The following is a 21,195-nucleotide window of genomic DNA, read 5'->3' as shown; positions in this document are numbered from 1 at the left end:
GCAGAGAGCTGCTATCATTCCCCAGACACACATTATAGACAAGAATCCCCACGGTAACACTGACACAAACACCCATTACAACCACCAGGTCTGCGGAATAGCATCTCAATACATTAAAAAGAAAATACTCAAATCGATTATTGTCATATGCAAATAATGAGACCACGTTTCAAGCACTAGAATTTGAATGCTTGGCATATTCAAATATTTTACCACATTTTCCAAATACTCAAATACATAGCCGCCGTGATATTTTAAATACTTGGAAGATCATTTGTTTATCTGGAGAAACCACGAGACACTCCCTAATAATCATCTCAATCTTCCTCTCAATGTTGTCACTTGGGGCTTTTCAGACGCCTGACTAGATGAGTCTGCAAGCACAGCGTTCTGGCTCTGGGGTCACGCTACGCTCTGGTCTGCGGGCTACAAATCTTAAACCCAAAAGACGAGGGTTTATAAGAAGGGTTTGATCTACGGTTACTGTCAAGAGTCCACAGAGAGGTTAACCAACGCCTCCTCTTCGGGTTCTATACTGGTAACACTACGCCACTGAGGTATCCTGAAAGATATACACAGGCCTATTCATTCATGAACCAATTCATCAATCGGTGGATTGATTGATTGTTGACAGATTGACAATTTAGGCCAGTTAAACCGTTTCTTGATCACAGCTTTGCCTATAGGCTACAGTGATTCTATGTGGATATAGAGATTGATGTACAAAGATCTGAGGCACGAATTGTTTAAGTTACTCTGGTTAATTAAATACCTTCATTGTAACTCAGCCTGTTTGGACACTAGCGGTGGTTTCTGTTGAAGCCTGACAGTCCGGACACTAGTGGTGGTTTCTGTTGAAGCCCGACAGTCCGGACACTAGCGGTGGTTTCTGTTGAAGCCTGACAGTCCGGACACTAGTGGTGGTTTCTGTTGAAGCCCGACAGTCCGGACACTAGCGGTGGTTTCTGTTGAAGCCCGACAGTCCGGACACTAGTGGTGGTTTCTGTTGAAGCCCGACAGTCCGGACACTAGTGGTGGTTTCTGTTGAAGCCTGACAGTCCGGACACTAGCGGTGGTTTCTGTTGAAGCCCGACAGTCAGGACACTAGCGGTGGTTTCTGTTGAAGCCCGACAGTCCGGACACTAGTGGTGGTTTCTGTTGAAGCCTGACAGTCCGGACACTAGCGGTGGTTTCTGTTGAAGCCTGACAGTCCGGACACTAGCGGTGGTTTCTGTTGAAGCCTGACAGTCCGGACACTAGTGGTGGTTTCTGTTGAAGCCCGACAGTCCGGACACTAGCGGTGGTTTCTGTTGAAGCCCGACAGTCCGGACACTAGTGGTGGTTTCTGTTGAAGCCCGACAGTCCGGACACTAGTGGTGGTTTCTGTTGAAGCCTGACAGTCCGGACACTAGCGGTGGTTTCTGTTGAAGCCCGACAGTCCGGACACTAGTGGTGGTTTCTGTTGAAGCCTGACAGTCCGGACACTAGTGGTGGTTTCTGTTGAAGCCCGACAGTCCGGACACTAGTGGTGGTTTCTGTTGAAGCCCGACAGTCCGGACACTAGTGGTGGTTTCTGTTGAAGCCTGACAGTCCGGACACTAGCGGTGGTTTCTGTTGAAGCCCGACAGTCCGGACACTAGTGGTGGTTTCTGTTGAAGCCTGACAGTCCGGACACTAGTGGTGGTTTCTGTTGAAGCCCGACAGTCCGGACACTAGTGGTGGTTTCTGTTGAAGCCCGACAGTCCGGACACTAGTGGTGGTTTCTGTTGAAGCCCGACAGTCCGGACACTAGTGGTGGTTTCTGTTGAAGCCCGACAGTCCGGACACTAGTGGTGGTTTCTGTTGAAGCCTGACAGTCCGGACACTAGTGGTGGTTTCTGTTGAAGCCCGACAGTCCGGACACTAGTGGTGGTTTCTGTTGAAGCCCGACAGTCCGGACACTAGTGGTGGTTTCTGTTGAAGCCTGACAGTCCGGACACTAGTGGTGGTTTCTGTTGAAGCCCGACAGTCCGGACACTAGTGGTCGTTGTGTCGTCTACTGTATGTTGGTTGAATTATTACATAATTGACATTGAGAAGCGCAAGCAGGCAGAAAGAGAGAAGGGATGGAGAGATTGAGCGGAGAGGAGGACACCGAAGGGGAGGAGAGAGGAGGGTTGTGGAGCCGGGTTAGTGTGGCCCTCACCATGTGCTTGTCAGAGGGTCGTTAGTGCTCATGGTTCATGGTGGTAGTGGTGTTCATGGTGGTGGTGTTCATGGCGGCGTTGGTTATTCTCAAGCTCAACTCAAAACAAAGTCATGCAAATGGCAGGCAGGTAGGAAGGCGGACAGGCAGACAGCCAAGGAGGTCATGCAGCGCGTGACCCAGCCCAGCCCAGGACAAAACGAGGTTGGGCCAGGCCAGGCTATCCCAGCTCACTGGAGGAAGGCTCATGCAGTGACATTACTGTTGAGGAAGGAGACACAGAGAGAGAACAGTTAAAACCCTGTTCATAACCGTTCATCACCCTATTGAACCAAACCCCTCTTACTACTACACAAGATATACTCAACGATGTCAGCGTTTCCCATATTTAAGATTTATTTGTGGTGGCCAACCACGATAGCCGACAGGCGCACGCCACAAATAGATTCCCGAAACTGATACAACAGCACTTGAAAGATGCTTATTGTTTTTCATACGCACAGTTAGTGAAGATTGGAAATAAAAAATTTACATTCAATACGGTGCATAAACATTTTAAATGGCATGGACCGTTCCTCCTCTCGTTCTTTCCCCCTCTCTGGTACTTAGCTGGTACTATGGTATGTCTACTGCTATTAACATACTGTAAAACGTCAATCAATAGCCCAGGATTTTATTTGCTTCAATCACTGACCTCAACCGACCTATGCTTGGGACAGGCGTCTATGTGGGACAGGCCTTTCATTCCTTTGAAACAAAACTCTTGCTTGGCAAAGATGGGAAATACTATCAAATCGTTTTTTATTTAAACCGGTATGAAAATTACTACACATCACTATAAAGATGAGGCTATCGAATAATATATCGATTGCGAATTGTTCATTTGATCTCTGAGAGACACTAGTGAGTAGTGAACGTGGAGAGAAAATTAGACCGTTTTCAGTTGGCTCACATTAGGTTAGGTGGACCACTAGTGTCCAGACTGTCAGCTCTCACCTCACATAACCCACACAGTCCACCCTGTTACCCACACAGTCCACCCTGTCAGCCCTCACCTCACATAACCCACACAGTCCACCCTGTTACCCACACAGTCCACCCTGTCAGCTCTCACCTCACATAACCCACACAGTCCACCCTGTCAGCTCTCACCTCTCATAACCCACAAAGTCCACCCTGTCAGCTCTCACCTCACATAACCCACACAGTCCACCCTGTCAGCTCTCACCTCTCATAACCCACAAAGTCCACCCCGTCAGCTCTCACCTCACATAACCCACACAGTCCACCCTGTCAGCTCTCACCTCTCATAACCCACAAAGTCCACCCCGTCAGCTCTCACCTCACATAACCCACACAGTCCACCCTGTCAGCTCAGCTCTCACCTCACATAACCCACACAGTCCACCCTGTCAGCTCAGCTCTCACATCACATAACCCACACAGTCCACCCTGTCAGCTCAGCTCTCACCTCACATAACCCACACAGTCCACCCTGTCAGCTCAGCTCTCACCTCACATAACCCACACAGTCCACCCTGTCAGCTCAGCTCTCACCTCACATAACCCACACAGTCCACCCTGTCAGCTCAGCTCTCACCTCACATAACCCACACAGTCCACCCTGTCAGCTCTCACCTCTCATAACCCACACAGTCCACCCTGTCAGCTCAGCTCTCACCTCACATAACCCACACAGTCCACCCTGTCAGCTCTCACCTCTCATAACCCACACAGTCCACCCCGTCAGCTCTCACCCCACACAGTCCACCCTGTCAGCTCTCACCTCACATAACCCACACAGTCCACCCTGTCAGCTCTCACCTCTCATAACCCACACAGTCCACCCCGTCAGCTCAGCTCTCACCTCACATAACCCACACAGTCCACCCTGTTAGCCAGCTCTCACTATTGGTTAACCTCTTAACTGGTGCCCAAAAAAAGTGGCAATTTTTTTTTACGTGAACTTGGGGACTGCATACTTTTTTTGAAAAGCGTATCTTTATACTTTATACTTATAGCACATGGATAAGCCTGGTCTCTTTTGAAAGATAACATTCTGAAGTTACAATAAAAGAAAGATCACTTTTAGTGCTAATGGAATAGAGTAACATAGGTCTGAACTTGAGTTGTAGAAAAACTTGTTACTCACGTTTTTCTGTAGTAGTTGCAATATCCAAATATAATATTTCCCAAAAAATTGGTATGAGCTGGAAAACACCCTGGGTCCATAGTCTTTGTGTCGTACATGTCCACATTTCATAAAAATCCGTTCAGAAATTAGTGATTAGGAGTGATATTGGTAAACTGTGGAGAAAGAAAAAGCTCTCCAGTAAACCATTTCCTCAACGACTTCAATTAATTCAGCGTTTTTCTCTCTTCCTGTTTTCGCTCGTGACTTTTCACCTAGATCCCTGATTCTCAGATCCCCATGTGGGGTATCATTGGAAAGCCACTCTCATTGCCTACAACCCTGTCCAATAATTTTCGAGATCAGCAAATGATTGACAGAACTAGAGCCCCGGGAGTCGGAGGTGGTAATAATAAAAAAAAAAAAAAAAAAAAAAAAGCTCTACTGTGTACTTTGGCGCACGTCTCACATATCGGCATGTAACTCGAGGACCGCTGAGCGGATTTCGTTGCCTGAAAGGGCAATCAACAGGCAACAAATAGGGCTTTAATTCGCCATATAAATTGTATTTAAAGAAAATGCAGACCCGAGCCACTAGAGGCCGCAAAGTGGCGCGTTGCGCAAATCGTCCTCAAGAGGTCCCGGGGCCGGGTCGGTGCCAGTTAAGTTAATATTAGGCTCTCAAAGAAAGAGTGGTATCGCATCTGCATATTGAATTCCAACAGCAAGGAAAACATATAAATATTACTACTATAAAAAGTACTTATTACTGCTATTAAATTGCCGTCGCCCCGTACCGCGCGACACGACACACCGAGCTAAAACTCCACATAGAACCAGATATAATAATAACTTAAAACACAGCAACAGATATACAAGTCGTTATACAAAGACGTCCCGCCTACTGAAACCTTTACTAGAGGGACGTAGCCGGTCTCCGCTTGGGACGACATCCTGAAACGAACAGGATGACGACTGAATACACCAGCGGCACAGAGAGTCCAGACAACAATAAAACAAGAGATAACGAGACAGATGGAGGCAGGAAGGTAAACGCACGTCGAGACACCGCCTGTCCAGGAGACGTTTGAGCCGGAGGGACAAGGAGAAGGGAGGGACGACTGTCCCACATGAGCCAGAGGACAAGGAGAAGGGAGGGACAACTGTCCCCCACTGCTTCTGCAAGTCCAGACCTCCTGGCTGTTAGGACTCAGTCCCACATAACTCATTGTATCAATTGTCTCAATTGTTGGTTGAGAGAAGTGGGTAAGACCTAAGAGCCAGTGTTTGCGGGGTTAGGCTGTGGCTGGTACTACAGTGTCCATGTATTGTATTAGTCACTGGGGTGGCTGCTACAGTATATCCTCTGCCTTCACTTGATGCTGCACGTCTTCCATCTGCAGCCATTGTGCATCCGTCCTAGTGTCTAGTTTAACTCACATTAGGAAGGCAAAATGGCACTGGAGTGAAAGCCGCCCAATTAGGGTAGAAAGGTAGTAAGTAAGACGTCATGGAGACTGACCACAGACACGCAGACATGCAGCCAAACATGACAGTTTTTGAGCAACAATGGTTTTAAACCCGGCCTGCCTGCTCCGACACTCCGTGGTCATTAGGTGCGGCCATTTCTGTTTCCCGGGTTTTAATAAAGGGAACACAATTGAAGGGACACAAAATGGCCGTCGCAGAGAAGAGGCATTGTGACATCACGTGAAAACAAAGTAGTATCGTATTCTATGCCAGCTTGATTTTTTTATTTTTTTTTATATAATGTTTGTCAATGTTTGTCACATCACCGTGGCGATGTGCGACAGGTCTCTCTCCGGTCACACAGGCGGCTCTAAGAGAGCGTGTGTGGCACAACGCGGCGCCCACGCGGTACATGACACGAGCCATCACTGGCTCTCCGAGAACACCTGGAGGTCAAAGTTCATCAGGCTTGTGTTGTGTAGACCAGCCCAGACAGCTGTAATGGACCGAGTAGCTGTTAGTTGGATGTGTCCACCAGGGGTACAGCAGCAGTCAGGCTGGGCGGGGATACGTTAGTGTGGCGCAGCATTCCCTGCCCGGTGGCGTCTACCTTGTGGCGGTCTGGCCGGGAGAGTCCGGGGTAGGAGGGGGGGACTTCACGGGGGTGGGGGTCAGGAGTCGGAAGTGAAAGTTTAGGGGTCGAAGGGCTTGGGAAACCTTTCCTGGCACGTCTACCTCGGGGGGTGTGATCAGGACTAACACAGAACAACCAGGATATATTGGGGAGGGGAAAGCAAGGGAGAAGAAGAAGGCCTGTTAGAATGAACAGGGGAACAGGAGAACAGGGGAACAGGAGCACCCGGGCAGTCTGCCTACAGGGCTGGGGAGGGTGTATAAGGTAGCTTGGCACGGCTATGATTGGCCCTGGCGTGGCTGTCTACCTTGCGGTAGCGGGCTGGACGTGGCCGGGGTAGGACCGGCGTGTGCTGGTGGCTTGTCGCTGTCGGGCCAGGAAGGACTGACCGGAACCGGTACTGGCTAACCGGTCCTCCGCTGCCTTCTTCTGCAGCGCCATCCCCTGGGGAGAGACGGAGGGAGACGAGAGGACTTAGAATCAAAACTGTATGTGTCAAACACGTATCAAAGACATCACAGCGTAAGATTCTTTTATTATTTATTACATTATTTACTTATATTATTATTATTATTTATTATTACAAATACAGGGATTATTAAAAGGAATGCTCGCCAGGTGGGGTTAGGTGGGGTGGGGGGGGGGGGGGGTTGGACATTTACAGGGGCCAGTTTTGAATTGCGGCCTCCCGTAGGTGCTCTTTTAGAGTGGTTTTGAAGGTGGGTAGGGATTCACATTATTTTACGGCTGTGGGTAGGGCGTTCCACATTGTTGTGGCATAATTGCAAAATGTGTTTTATGTACATTGTTTTGCAAACATTCATTTAGTTTACAGACGTCCTCCTGCGATGTCATTCATTTAGTTTACAGACGTCCTGTAACTAAACTAAAATAAGAAACTTAAGTACAAGACCATAAAGGAGACACTGGCAAAATGCCTCCCAGCAACAAGGTTACAATTGATTAAGTAATAATAATGTCAGATAATTAACACATTGTCCTAAATTGCAGAGGGGAATTTCAGCTATCATTATTAAATGAATGTCACAGCGTACGCTGCCCTCTAGTGGCGGGACTGCCTCCCTGCGATCCTGCCGCTCACCATGTTGTACCAGGCGGACACAATCAGCTTCTCCTCGTGGTCTCTCTGGCTCTTGGTCTTGTCCATCTCTTTCTGTTCGGGGGAGAAACAACACAAACCCGTCAGGAATAATAAAATAAATAAATTAAAAAAAAGTCATGTAGCAACCTCGAAAGGGGCATTTCACCTAAAAACGATTGTATTTTGCACACAATTAATTGATTGATTGAACATTGTATTACCAGATTGCAGAATGGGTACAATACAGTACGGCTCAATACACACAATTGTTAAGGGGATGCAGACCAGAGAAAGACTTTCGTCTTGTTTACATCGGGGTCCCCCATTTTCAATTAATCATAACATTTATGACATACACGACATACAGATAGACAGTACTGTCACATCCAGACATTTATGACATACCAGATCTACAAATATACAGTACACACAGTACCGTTTATCTACAGACAGAGTTTCAAAAAGAGAATATATACATTTGAGGGGGAGGAAACTGTACATTGGGGAGGGTTAGGTGGGGTGGGGGGGGGGGGGGGTTGGACATTTACAGGGGCCAGTTTTGAATTGCGGCCTCCCGTAGGTGCTCTTTTAGAGTGGTTTTGAAGGTGGGTAGGGATTCACATTATTTTACGGCTGTGGGTAGGGCGTTCCACATTGTTGTGGCATAATTGCGAAATGTGTTTTATGTACATTGTTTTGCAAACATTCATTTAGTTTACAGACGTCCTCCTGCGATGTCATTCATTTAGTTTACAGACGTCCTCCTGCGATGTCATCATTAATTACAGCTCAATGGGATGATTTGACCGAGTTAAAGTTCTTTATTTGTCAAATACACAACAATACAGGGGCACTGCAGGTAATGACATGTTTGTGTTTCGAGCTCAGACTCAACAGTGCACAATGAAGAAACAATAATAAATACAAGAATGGCAATACGTAGAAGTAAGATCAAATACAATTAAATATAAAATTAGAGTAAGATCAAATAAAATAGTCAATTATTTACAGAATGTGTCTTGCATGTAGTGCATGTACATGTTAACACTTTGATCTCCATGGGGTAAATTCAGAATTTACCATCCCTCGCCAGCTCTATTTGTCTATGGAGAAGTTCCCCTTCTTTGCAGGGCTATAACTTTTAAAATTCTATTGCTACATTGCCATTATTATGGCCCATTCAATGTCCTATATGTATTGTTCAGGGTGTAGCAACGTTAAACTTTTTCATTCACATATTCATACTAAAATATGGTCTAAAGTATAAGTATGTTTTTATCGTTTTCTGCAGCTTTCTTCAGAACGTGATTTATAGCCCTAAATGCATTATATTGATGATGAAATACAGTTTGGTAGCGAACGCGCGCGAGATGAAAAATTTCAACTGGACGTACTTCTAGAATGATCTACGTATGATCTGATGATGACCGGATGGGCGGGGGATCGTTTATAATTCCGTGGGCAGCGTTAGATGATTCATCCAGAGTGGGTCATATGTTCATCATAGCAGTTTATATTGAACACGTTAGAATATAACGCTGAATCTTACCGTATGTTCCTCGCGCCGTTGGACGATCAGCGTGGAGTAGACCGTTTTCGATTATGGGATGTAGAAATGCCCGATCCATTTCCAGGTTGTATAATAGTATATACGTCCAAATAACGTTGTTTATTGAGTTAGGGCAAGCGATCTATTATCCAGTGTTTCAAGATGGAGTCGCGGGAGCTATAGAGTGTGGCCGGACCACATTTGCATGAGTACTACTGGTTCAAAGGTTAATATCCGGTTGGCGATCTGCCGATCGGCCACCAGATGGCGCTCTTGAACCGCTAGAGAGTTGAGAGGAGATCAGCACCGTGTCTCAGAGCTCCGGAAAGGAAATATGATTTCGATGACAGATTTTTGAAATATTGACATCAAAGACGAGTTAAGGCGTCCTCGGCGGAATGAGCATGGCGGGGAATGACGAGTTTTCGGCGGTTAAAGTGTTAAGGTGCAGTGCAGGGTGCGTGTGTGTTTGTGTTCAATGACAATAAGTAGTAGTAAGATAAAATAAAATAAAATATGAAATGGTATGGTTTATTATTCTTAATCCCTGAGGGGAAACATGGTTTGCCACCAGAGCAAATACAAATACACAAACAAGAAACAATTACATAGAGTACAAGTTACATAACACAGTAAAAAGAAGAGAGCCTCTCAACACAGAGCTTTTTATTTTAATTTTTTTTATAACAGAGCTAGCGGTGTTCATTAAAGAATGTAACCGCAGCAGGAACAAAGGACCTTCTCAGTCGCTCAGTCCCATCGCTAAATGAGCTTCGCAGAGCATCAAATATATTGTACAGAGGGTGGCCTTCAAAATATAGAATGGTATTCAATTTGCTCTGACCCAGAATTGGGCCAAAATGAATATGTCCCTCCTGGGAAAGATAAACCTAGTAAAAATGATATTGGCTCCCAAATTAAATTATATCCTATATATGTTGCCGCTGACTCTCCCGACCCAATTACTCAAACAGTATGACAAAGTCATTAATGTTTATCTGTGGGGGGGCAAAAGGCCGCTATTTGGACGGGCCAAAATGTATGCAGCAAAGGAAAATGGCGGCTTATCCCTGCCTAAACTAGACTGGTATCACTATGCATTCTCGCTCTCCCAGCTCTCCAAACTGAATCACTCGTCTGAGGAGGCACCTGCTTGGGTCAAGATGGAGGAGGAAATGATATATCCCTCATCTCTGGAATCCTTCCTGACACAATCAGACAGACCTATACCTTTTAAAAACCCTTTAATGGCATTTATCAGGGAAACTTGGAATCAATCGCACAAAATGACTGGTGATAGCCCATATTTAACTACGAGAGCCTCTATATGGTATAATAAGAAACTAAAGATTGGTAAGAAATCAGTCATATGGGACGATTGGATTAAAAGGGGGATACATGTACTAGGGGATATAGCCGGGGAGGATGGGGTCTTGCCTTTTGAGGATATTAAAGAGGATTTTGATATAGATAATAAAAACTTTTATAAATTCCTACAGATTAGACATTGTATATCGTCATCAATAGGAGGACCAAAGTGTGGCCCGATTACTGCAATTCAAGAAATATTCTATAAAGGATGGCGTAGGAAAGGCGGTGCGTCAAGATTTTATGATGTTATAAGAGAATACAATGCACCCAAATTGGCGGGTCTGAGATTGAGCTGGGAGAACGATGTACGTGAGGATATTACTGAGGAAATGTGGGAGAAACTGGTGTCCAAATGGAGTAAATTCTCTAGGGAAGCGCAATCACAACTTATTTTTTACAAAGTGTTGAACAGAAGCTATTGGACGCCTAGTAAACTGGCCAGACTGAAATTAAGGGACAGTGACATCTGCTGGAGATGTGAGAAGGAGACAGGCACTTTACTGCACATGTTGTACGAATGTGAGAAGGTCCGGAAAATGTGGGATCAAATTGTGATATTCCTAAGTAAGGTCTTGAATGTGAAGATAAATAACACCCCAATGGCATGTGTTTTGGGTATAGTACCGAAAGGGATTAAACTGCCTAAATACCGGGGAATGTGGTATAGAATGGCCATGATATCAGGATGTAGAATTGCATTACGACATTGGAAATCACCTGTTGATATTACTTTTAAAGAATGGATGGAACTAATGTTCCGGACAGCATCATATGAAAGGGTGACGTATAGAGTCGCAGGGAGAGAGGATATTTTCGCTGAGGTATGGGACAGTTTTCTACACCTGACTGAACGGTCTGGGGACAAATGATTAAGATGGGATTACAATATTATCAAGGATGAATATGAAAAAGGGGATTTGATCTGATGGTACCTGTGCTTTATAATGTATTGTGTATATATGTACATATATTTTATGTCCGGATGGTGTGTCTATGGAACGGTCACTGTCTCTATCACACTCACATGTGCGCAGATATAGCCGCATACAAGTATCTAGGATACACATATTCATATGTGTACATAATAGGTTTACACACACTCATATACACAAGGATAAGGTATACACGTCAGGGGCACACATACATGCACATACTCATTTATAGGAAATAGGCATACACATACCTACATATACACATAGTTGAAATATAAGCTTTCACTGACACATAAGGGGGATACACATGTATATAGGAGACACACACATACGTAGCTGAGACGCACATATATATACACATCTGAGATATACACTCACATAGGGGGCAGAGGCACACATGGATACGAAACACACACAAGAGATAGGAATACAGTCACATACCAGGAAGATGCACACACACACATATGAGGCATATACACATGCTTACGTGATACACGTACCCACATACATGTGTCGGAGACATGCGTGCATGCATGTTATCATGCACAACTGCATATGTCTGGGGCGCGTTCTCTCACATGCAATATGGAGAAGGGTGGCATCCCGATAGAGGATGCAGCACATACCTGCTCGAAGGTAGTTCGGTCTACATGCAAGGTATATATATCAGGAATGTATACGCATAATGTATAGTATAGTATGTTTCTTTTTTCGTAAGTCTTTTTTTTATTTTCCATGTCAGTTATTAATGTATTTGTATGAGTCCTTTACATGTTTTGTATGTTCTTACAAAAAAGAAAAAGGCAAATCCTGGAAATTGAATATGATGATGTGGAAAGAGATGTTTGGAATGTTGGAGAGATTTGTGCAAAAAAAATAAATATAAAAAAAAAAAAGAATGGTATTCAATTTAGTCCTAGTTCGCTTGGCAATAATGATCTCCAAGGAATCAGGAGGGAGGCCAATCACTGAGCCAGCCTTTTTAATGATTTTATTTATATGATTTGTCAGTAACCGTGATGCTGCCCCCCCCCCCCCCCCCCCAGCAGAGCACAGCATAACAAAAGGACATTAGCCAGGATACCTTGGTAGAACACATGAAGAAGTGACCTGCTGATATCAAAGGATCTAAGCTTCCTCAAATGAAAAAGCAGAGACTGGGCTTTCTTGAACACTGCATCTTGTGTTCTGCTTCCAGTCCAGCTTGCTGTCCATGTGGACACCAAGGTACCTATAGGACTGGACTATTTCAACCTCCTGCCCCCTTAGTGATGACAGGACAGACATTCACCTTCTTCCTACTGAAGTTGATAACTAACTATTTGGTCTTTTCGATATTAAGTTCAAAAAAATTGGACAGTGAACAAATGAATCAATCTCCTTTTTATAGGCCCGGTCATCGCCTTTGTTGATGAGACCGATAAGAGCAGTATATCCTCTGAGAATTTCTGTATATGGCACATGGCCTCGCTGTGTCAGCAGTCCACAGTATAAAGAACAAAGAGGAAGGGAGCCAAAACTGTTCCCTGAGGGGCTCCAGTTTTTGTCCAGATGACATCTGATACTATATCATCCAGCCTGACAAACTGAGGTCGAGGAACAAGATATTTTATGCACCAGATAATGGTTGATTTGTGCAGTTTAAACTGGATCATTTTGGTTGCTAGGATATGTGGCTGGATAGTATTGAAGGCGCTAGAAAGATCAAAGGACATTTCCCTGACAGAGCTGGCAGACGATTCAAGGTGGCTATAAATTTGATGCAACATATAAATCAGTGCATCGTCGACTCCTACACTCGTCCTATATGCAAATTGCAAGGGGTCTAAGTAAGGTGCCACCTGCTCCCTGAGGTGGCCCAGCACAGCCCTTTCAAAACACTTCATGATGTGGCATGTCGGAGCAATAGGTATCAGGTTAGTGAGGCTATTATTACGCACATGTTCTTTTTAGGAATGGGGACAAGACATGATGTTAACCGCATTACAGGAAGAGCAGATGAAGACAAAGATAGAGAGAAAAGAGAATGAAAAACATGGCACAACTGGTCAGCACAGACCTTGAGGGTGCAGCGTGGCTAAATATACCATCAGGCCCGGGGCCCTTTATGCGCTTAAACTCCTGACGAACCTCTTCAATAGAGATGACAATAGGGGGACAACTGTCCTCAGGACTAGAGGAGCCAGAGAGGAGAGGATACCCTCCTGCTCAGCAGAGAAATCAAATCTATCAAACCTAGCAAAGAACTGGTTTGCATGATTAACCCTTTTCTCGCCAAGAACGTGTTACCACGTCATTGCTCGCCATGCGTAATCTGCCAATGACGCCGTAAGGCGTCTTTGATATCAATATTTCAAAAATCTGTGATGGCAATCATATTTCACCCACGGAGACTGGAGATCTCCTGTTGATCTCCTCTCAACTCTCCAACGGTTCAAGAGCACCATCTGGTGGCCGATCGGCGGATCGCCCAAACAGAAAATGAGCGGCAGGAAGTGGTGCTCATCCATATTCGGCCGTTGTCAATAACTCGATAAACAACATGATTTGGACGTATATATTATTATACAACCTGGAAATGGATCGCATATATCAACATCCCATAATCGCGAACTTTCTGCTCCACGCTGACCACCCAATGGTCAGAGGAAGATGCGGTAAGTTTCAGCGTGTTTGAATATTATGATCCATATAAACTGCTGTGATCTATGTATCACCCATACAACATGAATGATTTAACGTCGGCCACGGACTTATAAACCCCCCCCCTCCGGTCACCAGCAGATGATGATATATATATATGTATTTAGGGCTATAAATCAGGTTCTGCAGAATGCTGCAGAAAACGATAAAAACATATTTATACTTTAGACCATATTTTAGTATGAATATGTGAATGAAAAAGTAGAACGTTGCTACATCCTAAACGATAGATACTTGACGTTGAATGGGCCATAGTAATGTCAATTTAGCAATACAATTTAAAAAGTTATAGCCCTGCAAAGAAGGGGAACATCTCCATAGACTTACAGTGGTGGCAGAGAGGGGTATAAGATCAGAATAATCCCTGGCAGATAAAGGGTTAACATCGATCCCAGAGCCCGAACAACTGGAATTGTTGGTCCAATCAGTGATCGATTTAATGCCTTTCCAGGTATTGGTTTTGGACATTTGTCTTTCAGCTCCTTTTGAGCATGTTTAATCATATCACCTCTATCACCACTGAAAAATTCCCTCTTCTTTCAGTTAATTGCAGCTTTCACCTCCCTAGACACCCACGGTTTATCATTGGGGAAAGTAAAAAAATTTGGTAAGATAAAATAAAATAGTCAATTATTTACAGAAAATACATGTCATGCGTAAAAGTGTATGTAAGTGTATGTACCACTGAGCTGTAATTAACACAATACAAGGAGATTCAATGTCCTCCGATGACTCCATGTCTGTTATGACGTTCACACTCATCAGCTCCCAAACTAAATTAATGTGTGCAAAACTGTCAACAGTTGTGGGGTGATGGGATATGTGTGAGATTATGTGCAAAATAAATTAATGTCCCACTTTCTATTTGCCATCTCAGAGGTTTGCTCTCTTGTTTGCTCAGCCTTCTGTACACAAGTACAGGGTATAGTAGACGCAGGGGAAACACTACAATTAGGGATGTCGGATATTATCGGCCTACTGATATTATCGTCCGATATTGGCAATGTGATATTGGAAAATATCGGTATCGGTTTTCCAAAAAAAAAGAAAAAAAAAAATATATATATATATATATATATATATATATATATTATATATATATATATATATATTATTTTACATTTATTTAACCGTTAATTACCCAGGCAAGCAAGGAAGAACAAATTCTGATTTTATTTATTGTCAAAAGTATGCATAATGTTGTGTTAATTCCACGACAAGAGATATGTAATGTTTTTATTTTATTTTTTTTTATTATCTTTTTCCCCCTCCTTTTTTTCCGATTTTTCTCCCATCCCACTGTTAGTCGTTATGCCAATTCCCAACCCCCTTCCTGGTTGTTGCGCACCCCCCCCTACTGTTGGTCCGGGAGGCCGGAGACTGTCACATGCTTTCCTCCGACGCATGTGCAGCCAGCCGGCAGCCAGCCTGGCAGCGCAGATTCTCACCGGGAGAGTGTAACGTGTGGAAGGTCACACTACCTTTCTCCAGATCCTACCCTCGCTGTGCAGGCGCCCCGACCGAACTGTAGGGGTCGCTGTCCACAACGCCCAGGACCCACCCACGGCTTCCCTCCCCCTAACTCAGCCAAACGAGTTAGTATAGCGATCAGCCCGACCCAAGGCAATGCTGACTCTCCGGGAGTCGAGACCGCAGCCTCTTGCATTGGTGACGAGCACAATCTCCGCTACGCCACCTGACCGCCACATGTAATGTTAATTACCTGAAATTATTCAGTTTTTTGGGGGGGGAAACCCTGCATATATCGGTATCGGAAATTAAGAGTTGGACAATATCGGTATATCGGATATCGGTAAAAAAGCCAATATCAAACATCCCTAACTACAATGGTATTCATTTACAACTGTGTGAGGTGCCAATGCAGGATGGATGAGCTTAAAATGTAAACACAATAGAACCAATTCCTAACACTCAAAAGTGCAGCATCCCCTCTCACCCTTGACTGACTGAGTGATTGGTTGGTTGATCGATTGACACAATGACTGACAGATTTCATGCACTTCTATGCTCAGATTATGCCTATTTTTTTTTATAATTATTTTGACTCTTATTACTAATGTCTATTTTATCAGTGACAATCAAACCATAAACAAAGAGGCCTAGATGTTAGATCAGACCTGGGCATTGTACGGCCCGTGGGCCGGATACGGCCTGCGGGATGATTCTGACCGGCCCGCGAAAGATTACATGATAATAAAAAAAAAAAAAAAAAAAAATATATATATATATATATATATATATATATATATTTTTTTTACTTTTTTTTTTTTTTCATGTCAACATTCACACGCATAGTATACGCTTAGGAGACATGCTCAGAATATGTTGGTTCTCTTTGGATCCACCTACATACCGTAATTCCTCTAATAGTAACCCCGGCTTGTATTTGTTTCAACTGTAGCGGGTACCAGGCTTGTATTAGGAGGAGGCCTGTATAAGAGGGAGGCCTATATTTCAAATTTTCAAACGGATCATAATGAATAAATCAACATTTTGTGTCAGTTTGAACACAGTAAAATGTACTGGGTTCATTTATTGAAACCAAGTACTGTATGAAATAGTAAACAGTGCAATTACAGGTGGTCACTGGTCATTTCAACGTTTTCAAAGTGAAATCAAGTAACTAGCTCAGTATGCAGCTCAGTATATTAGTAACCCGGCTTGTATTAGGAGGCCGGCTTATAATTGCTTAGCTCAAGAGCGCACCCGGCCATTAATAGAGACCCGGCTTGTATTTGAGACCCGGTTACTATTAGAGGAATTACGGTATGTGAACAGACATTCTCAGTCATGACGTTTACCAAGTCCAGGTACAGATCCTCTCTCACTGATGAACATCTGGCAGCTGTGCTTCGCATCTCCACCTCAGACATGCAACCTGACTTTGATGGACTTGTTAAAGCTCAACAGAGACTGGATTTCTCACACTGAATGAAAAAAAAATAACTGAAGAACACTAAAATGTGGAAATATAACAATATTTCTTTTTTTTGCACAGTTCTGAAAACATTAAATGTTTAATATAGGCATGTAAAGTAAAAAAGGCTACAAAACTGGGACACTTTTCTTTACACAGTTCAGTGACATGTCTTGTTTATTTTTGCTATAAGATGATGTGATGTCTTTAGAAAGCTAAGAAAATCCTTGTTTCAATAGTATATGAAACTCAAAATGCCCTTTGTTATTAATGTTTCACATTTTGTTTATCATTTTGGAAATAAATTCTATTTGAATAAATTATATTTTTGAAAGCTAACCTCACCTTTTAATTGCCAAATAATAACATACACTCTTACCAGGGGTCAAAACAATGCCATTTACTGCTTTTTATATAGAAATAAAATGTATATTATGCATAATTGAGTTTGGAATTTTTTACATATTTACATATTTTCAGTTGCTCATTCGGCACCCTGGGAAAAATAATTGCCCACCCCTGTGTTAGATCCTAATATGGAAAATGATGTGATTTAATGTTCAACGATGCCTAATTGTATGCCTATATCTTTTTTACTGCTGTGAAGCACTTGGCTGCAATTCTTGTATAAAAGGTGCAATACAAATAAAGTGTATTATTATTATTGACAGACTGAGTCATTACCTCGAGTGAGTGCAGCATCCGGTCTTTCTCCTGCAGCTGGTTCTTCAGGGCCTGGACCTCCGGCGCCGAGCCCTGGTTCTGTTTGGGGTCCAGAGTTCGAATCACCTGGATGGGAGAGAAGGATTTATTCATTGAATGATTGAGAATGATTCATTGAGGGAGACCCTTATTTTCAATGGTGCGGCACGTGCAAGGCAATGAGATTACAAAACACACGCATCGATTTAAAATATACAATAAATCAATCACCAACACAGTCAAAGATACAGCTCAATATGCACTATCTATATCTATATATTAGGGCTGTCAAAATTAATGCTTTTTATTTAAAGCATTAAAATAAATTAATCTAGATTAATCTATGGAGTGAAAAATCTTCAATATTAGCGCCGCGGATATAAGAAAGAGGTCTAGCTGAGTCAATGTTGATGGTTTGGTTGAACATTTGTATTTCACAGGAGAGAAACTGTATTCAAAGAAAGCTATTAAAATAGTCTTTGAATCTAAATATACTTTCTTTATGTTGATTTTACATTAATTCCATGATTTTACTCAAGTAAATATCTGTTACAAGCTTCGGTCTTAAGTAGAAAAATGCTATTTTTAATCTAGATTAATTACAGAAAATTGTGAGATTAATTAGTTAAAAAAAATGTATCTATTGACAGCACTATTAGGAAACACTCTTCCTAATATACTAATATGTCTCTAATACTATGCCCTCAACACTGCAGCACCCAAGTTTCAGCACTGTTGAACATTGTTACTCAGCTGGAAGAGTTGTACCCTTCCTGCTGACTTGTCGTACAGAACTTGTAAGTCGCTTAGGATGAAAGCGTTCAGCTCAATGACTAAACGTAAATGTAACTGTCCAAAAGAGACAAGTGTACTCGGTTTTAGGTCACATTGTAAGATGAGTTCCAGCAGCACAGGAAACCTGAAGAACTACACGCTCACTGGAGCGTGTCACGTGTGGACCGGTGTTCCAGAGCAGCGCAGATGAGGTGGTCATTTACAGAGTAGGGCTTTATAAATATACAGAGACCAATGATTACTACGCCTGTCAGCCAGAGAACTGCCAGGTCGTAGTTCTACAGATCAGAGAGATGGCTAGTGGTTCTGTTTGAGGAACACAGATAAAGGTTCTATTGGGTTCTGCAGTGCAGAGAATTTGTTCTGTTTGAGTCAATACTGGGCCACCTGGAGAGAAATCTTTGCCTTGCATGAAACAAGCTATTAATATCAAACTTGAAACAAGCTATTAATATCAAACATGAAACAAGCTATTAATATCAAACATGAAACAAGCTATTCATATTAAACTTGAAACAAGCTATTAATATTAAACTTGAAACAAACTATTCATATTAAACTTGAAACAAGCTATTAATATTAAACTTGAAACAAGCTATTAATATCAAACATGGCACAAGCTATTAACACTTTGGCTGCCATGGGTTAAATTCATTATCAACCGTAGGTTGCCGGCTCTATTTGTCTATAGAGAAAGTCCCCTTCTTTGCAGGGCTATAACTTTTTAAATTCTATTGCTACATTGACATTATTAGGGCCCATTCAAAGTCCTATATGTATTGTTCATTGTGTAGCAACGTTAAACTTTTTCATTCACATATTCATAGTAAAGTATGGTCTAATGTATAAGTATGTTTTCATCTCTTTCTGCAGCTTTCTCCAGAACGTGATATATAGCCCCAAATGCATTATATTGATGATGAAATACAGTTTGATGGCAATCAGCGCGATATAAAAAATTCCAACTAGACGTACTTCTAGAAGTTACTACACGTCATCTGATGTTGACCGGATGGGCTAGGGGGCGTTTATAATTCCGTGGGCAGCGTTATACCAATCATCTAATGTGGGTCAAATGTTGATAATAGCAGTTAGTATCGAAGACGGTAATTTTACACGCTAAAACTCACCCCAGTCTCCGCGCGCCGTTGGGCGATCATCGTAGAGTAGAAATTTTACCATTATGGGATGTTGATTTACCCGGTCCATCTCCAGCTTGTATAATGGCATATACGTCCAAATCATGTTGTTTATCGAGTTATTGGCAATAGATCGCTATGTAGTGTGTCGAGATCGAGTCCCGGGACCTATTAGCGAGTGCCCGGAAGTAATACGGCCGACCAGCACAACCTCTACGGCACTTCCCGTTAAGCGATTGCGCCGATCGGCCACCAGATGGCGCTCCTGAACCGCCAGAGAGCTCAGTGGGTCCTCCTGGTGGCTCTCAGGCCAGCGGAGGGGAAATATGAATCCGATCCCAGATTTTTGAAATATTGATATTAAAGACGCTGTAAAGCGTATTCGGCAACTTGAGCATGGCCGGGAATGACGTGTTTAGGCGTTTTCCGGCAGCCAAAGTGTTAATATCAAACATGAAACAGCAAAACATCTCATATCACTGTTGTTGTCAAACTTGTTGGAAGCTTTGCTCTCAGTGTGTCACCCACTCAACTGAATGGAAGTGTCTGCGTGTGTGACAGAAACAAGCTGGTTATACTAGTGTACTTACACTCTTAGCCTTCTCCAGGTACTTCTTGTATCTATCTTCCATCTGTTTCATATCCTCCACTTTCTGCTTGAGGGCCTCTTCCAGCTCATCCACCCGTTGGGCTGAGGAGGTGAATAAAAACATGTAATAATAATAACAACTTGGATTATACAGCGCCTTTCAAAAAACCCAAGGACGCTTTACAAGGCAACCAACGTTAAGAAAGGCACAAGGAATAAACAAAATAAATAATAATAACAATAAAGGACAGGGAGACGACTAGCGGCCGTAGGGCTCGGCGAACAGATGGGTTTCCAGGTCCTGAAGGAGCACAAGGATGTGGCAGAGCGGATCTCAAGAGTGCACAAATGTGCCATTAGCATGGTGTTATTCACCATCAAAGATGGGGAAAAAAGTATGGCTAGGGCTCAACAGGTTAAATGTCTAGGAGGGAAGGCGTTGTATCTTTTGTTCCAAGTTTATGGAATTCTAAAACTCAAAACAGTCCTACGACCGGCCCAGTCGGTCCAGTTGGTCTAGTGTTCCCGACGGTTGTTCAACAAGTTACCAGACTCACAGCTAGCGTTGTATTTGGGCTCCATCTCATCGATGACAGCGCTTTTCTTCAGAAGTTCGTTGTTCAACTCCCGCACTTTGCCCCTGTTGTCCCACAGAGCAGAAGATGAGCAGTGAGAAAGTTTTGACAACAGTACCACATAATATCTCTCAACACACAGTCACCAGCGGAATACTTAGATACTAGATACTCACATATGCTCTTCGTTTTTCTTCTTCAGGATGATCGACTGAAAAACACAAATTCATGTCAAATTACTCCACATTTTTAGCATCCGAACCTTGAACTCTGAAAGTGCTTGAATGGCCTCTGTTGGGAGGAACGCTGGGATCGAGGTGGGAAATTCTCTTTTCTCATTCTGAGATTCTGAGTTGAGGTTCTAGGACATCTGTGCAATT

General features: G+C 43.2%; 1 protein-coding gene across 4 annotated transcripts in view; it reads right to left on the bottom strand.

Annotated features, from left to right (window-relative positions):
- Positions 1-1,838: 1,838 nt before the first annotated feature.
- hook3 (hook microtubule-tethering protein 3) overlaps positions 1,839-21,195 on the bottom strand; it is a 130,814-nt gene continuing 111,457 nt past the window's right edge. For 3 of the 4 annotated variants that reach the window (XM_084326298.1, XM_084326299.1, XM_084326301.1), the window contains 7 exons: positions 20,992-21,026; positions 20,798-20,880; positions 20,242-20,342; positions 17,700-17,804; positions 7,523-7,594; positions 6,728-6,864; positions 1,839-2,446 (listed from right to left, as the gene is read on the bottom strand). In XM_084326298.1, the coding sequence (XP_084182424.1) occupies positions 2,431-2,446; positions 6,728-6,864; positions 7,523-7,594; positions 17,700-17,804; positions 20,242-20,342; positions 20,798-20,880; positions 20,992-21,026 (549 nt within the window). In that variant the 3' untranslated portion in view covers positions 1,839-2,430. Of the gene's footprint in view, positions 2,447-4,027; positions 6,865-7,522; positions 7,595-17,699; positions 17,805-20,241; positions 20,343-20,797; positions 20,881-20,991; positions 21,027-21,195 lie in introns of those variants that run through there. The other variant, XM_084326300.1, reaches the window with a different exon arrangement.

The sequence above is a fragment of the Notolepis coatsorum genome (genome assembly GCF_963971535.1).
Source record: "Notolepis coatsorum genome assembly, chromosome: 12".
In the NCBI taxonomy this organism is placed as follows: Eukaryota; Metazoa; Chordata; class Actinopteri; order Aulopiformes; family Paralepididae; genus Notolepis; species Notolepis coatsorum.
Note: the sequence above shows the minus strand (reverse complement) of the source record. Positions and strands in the feature narration are given on the sequence as shown.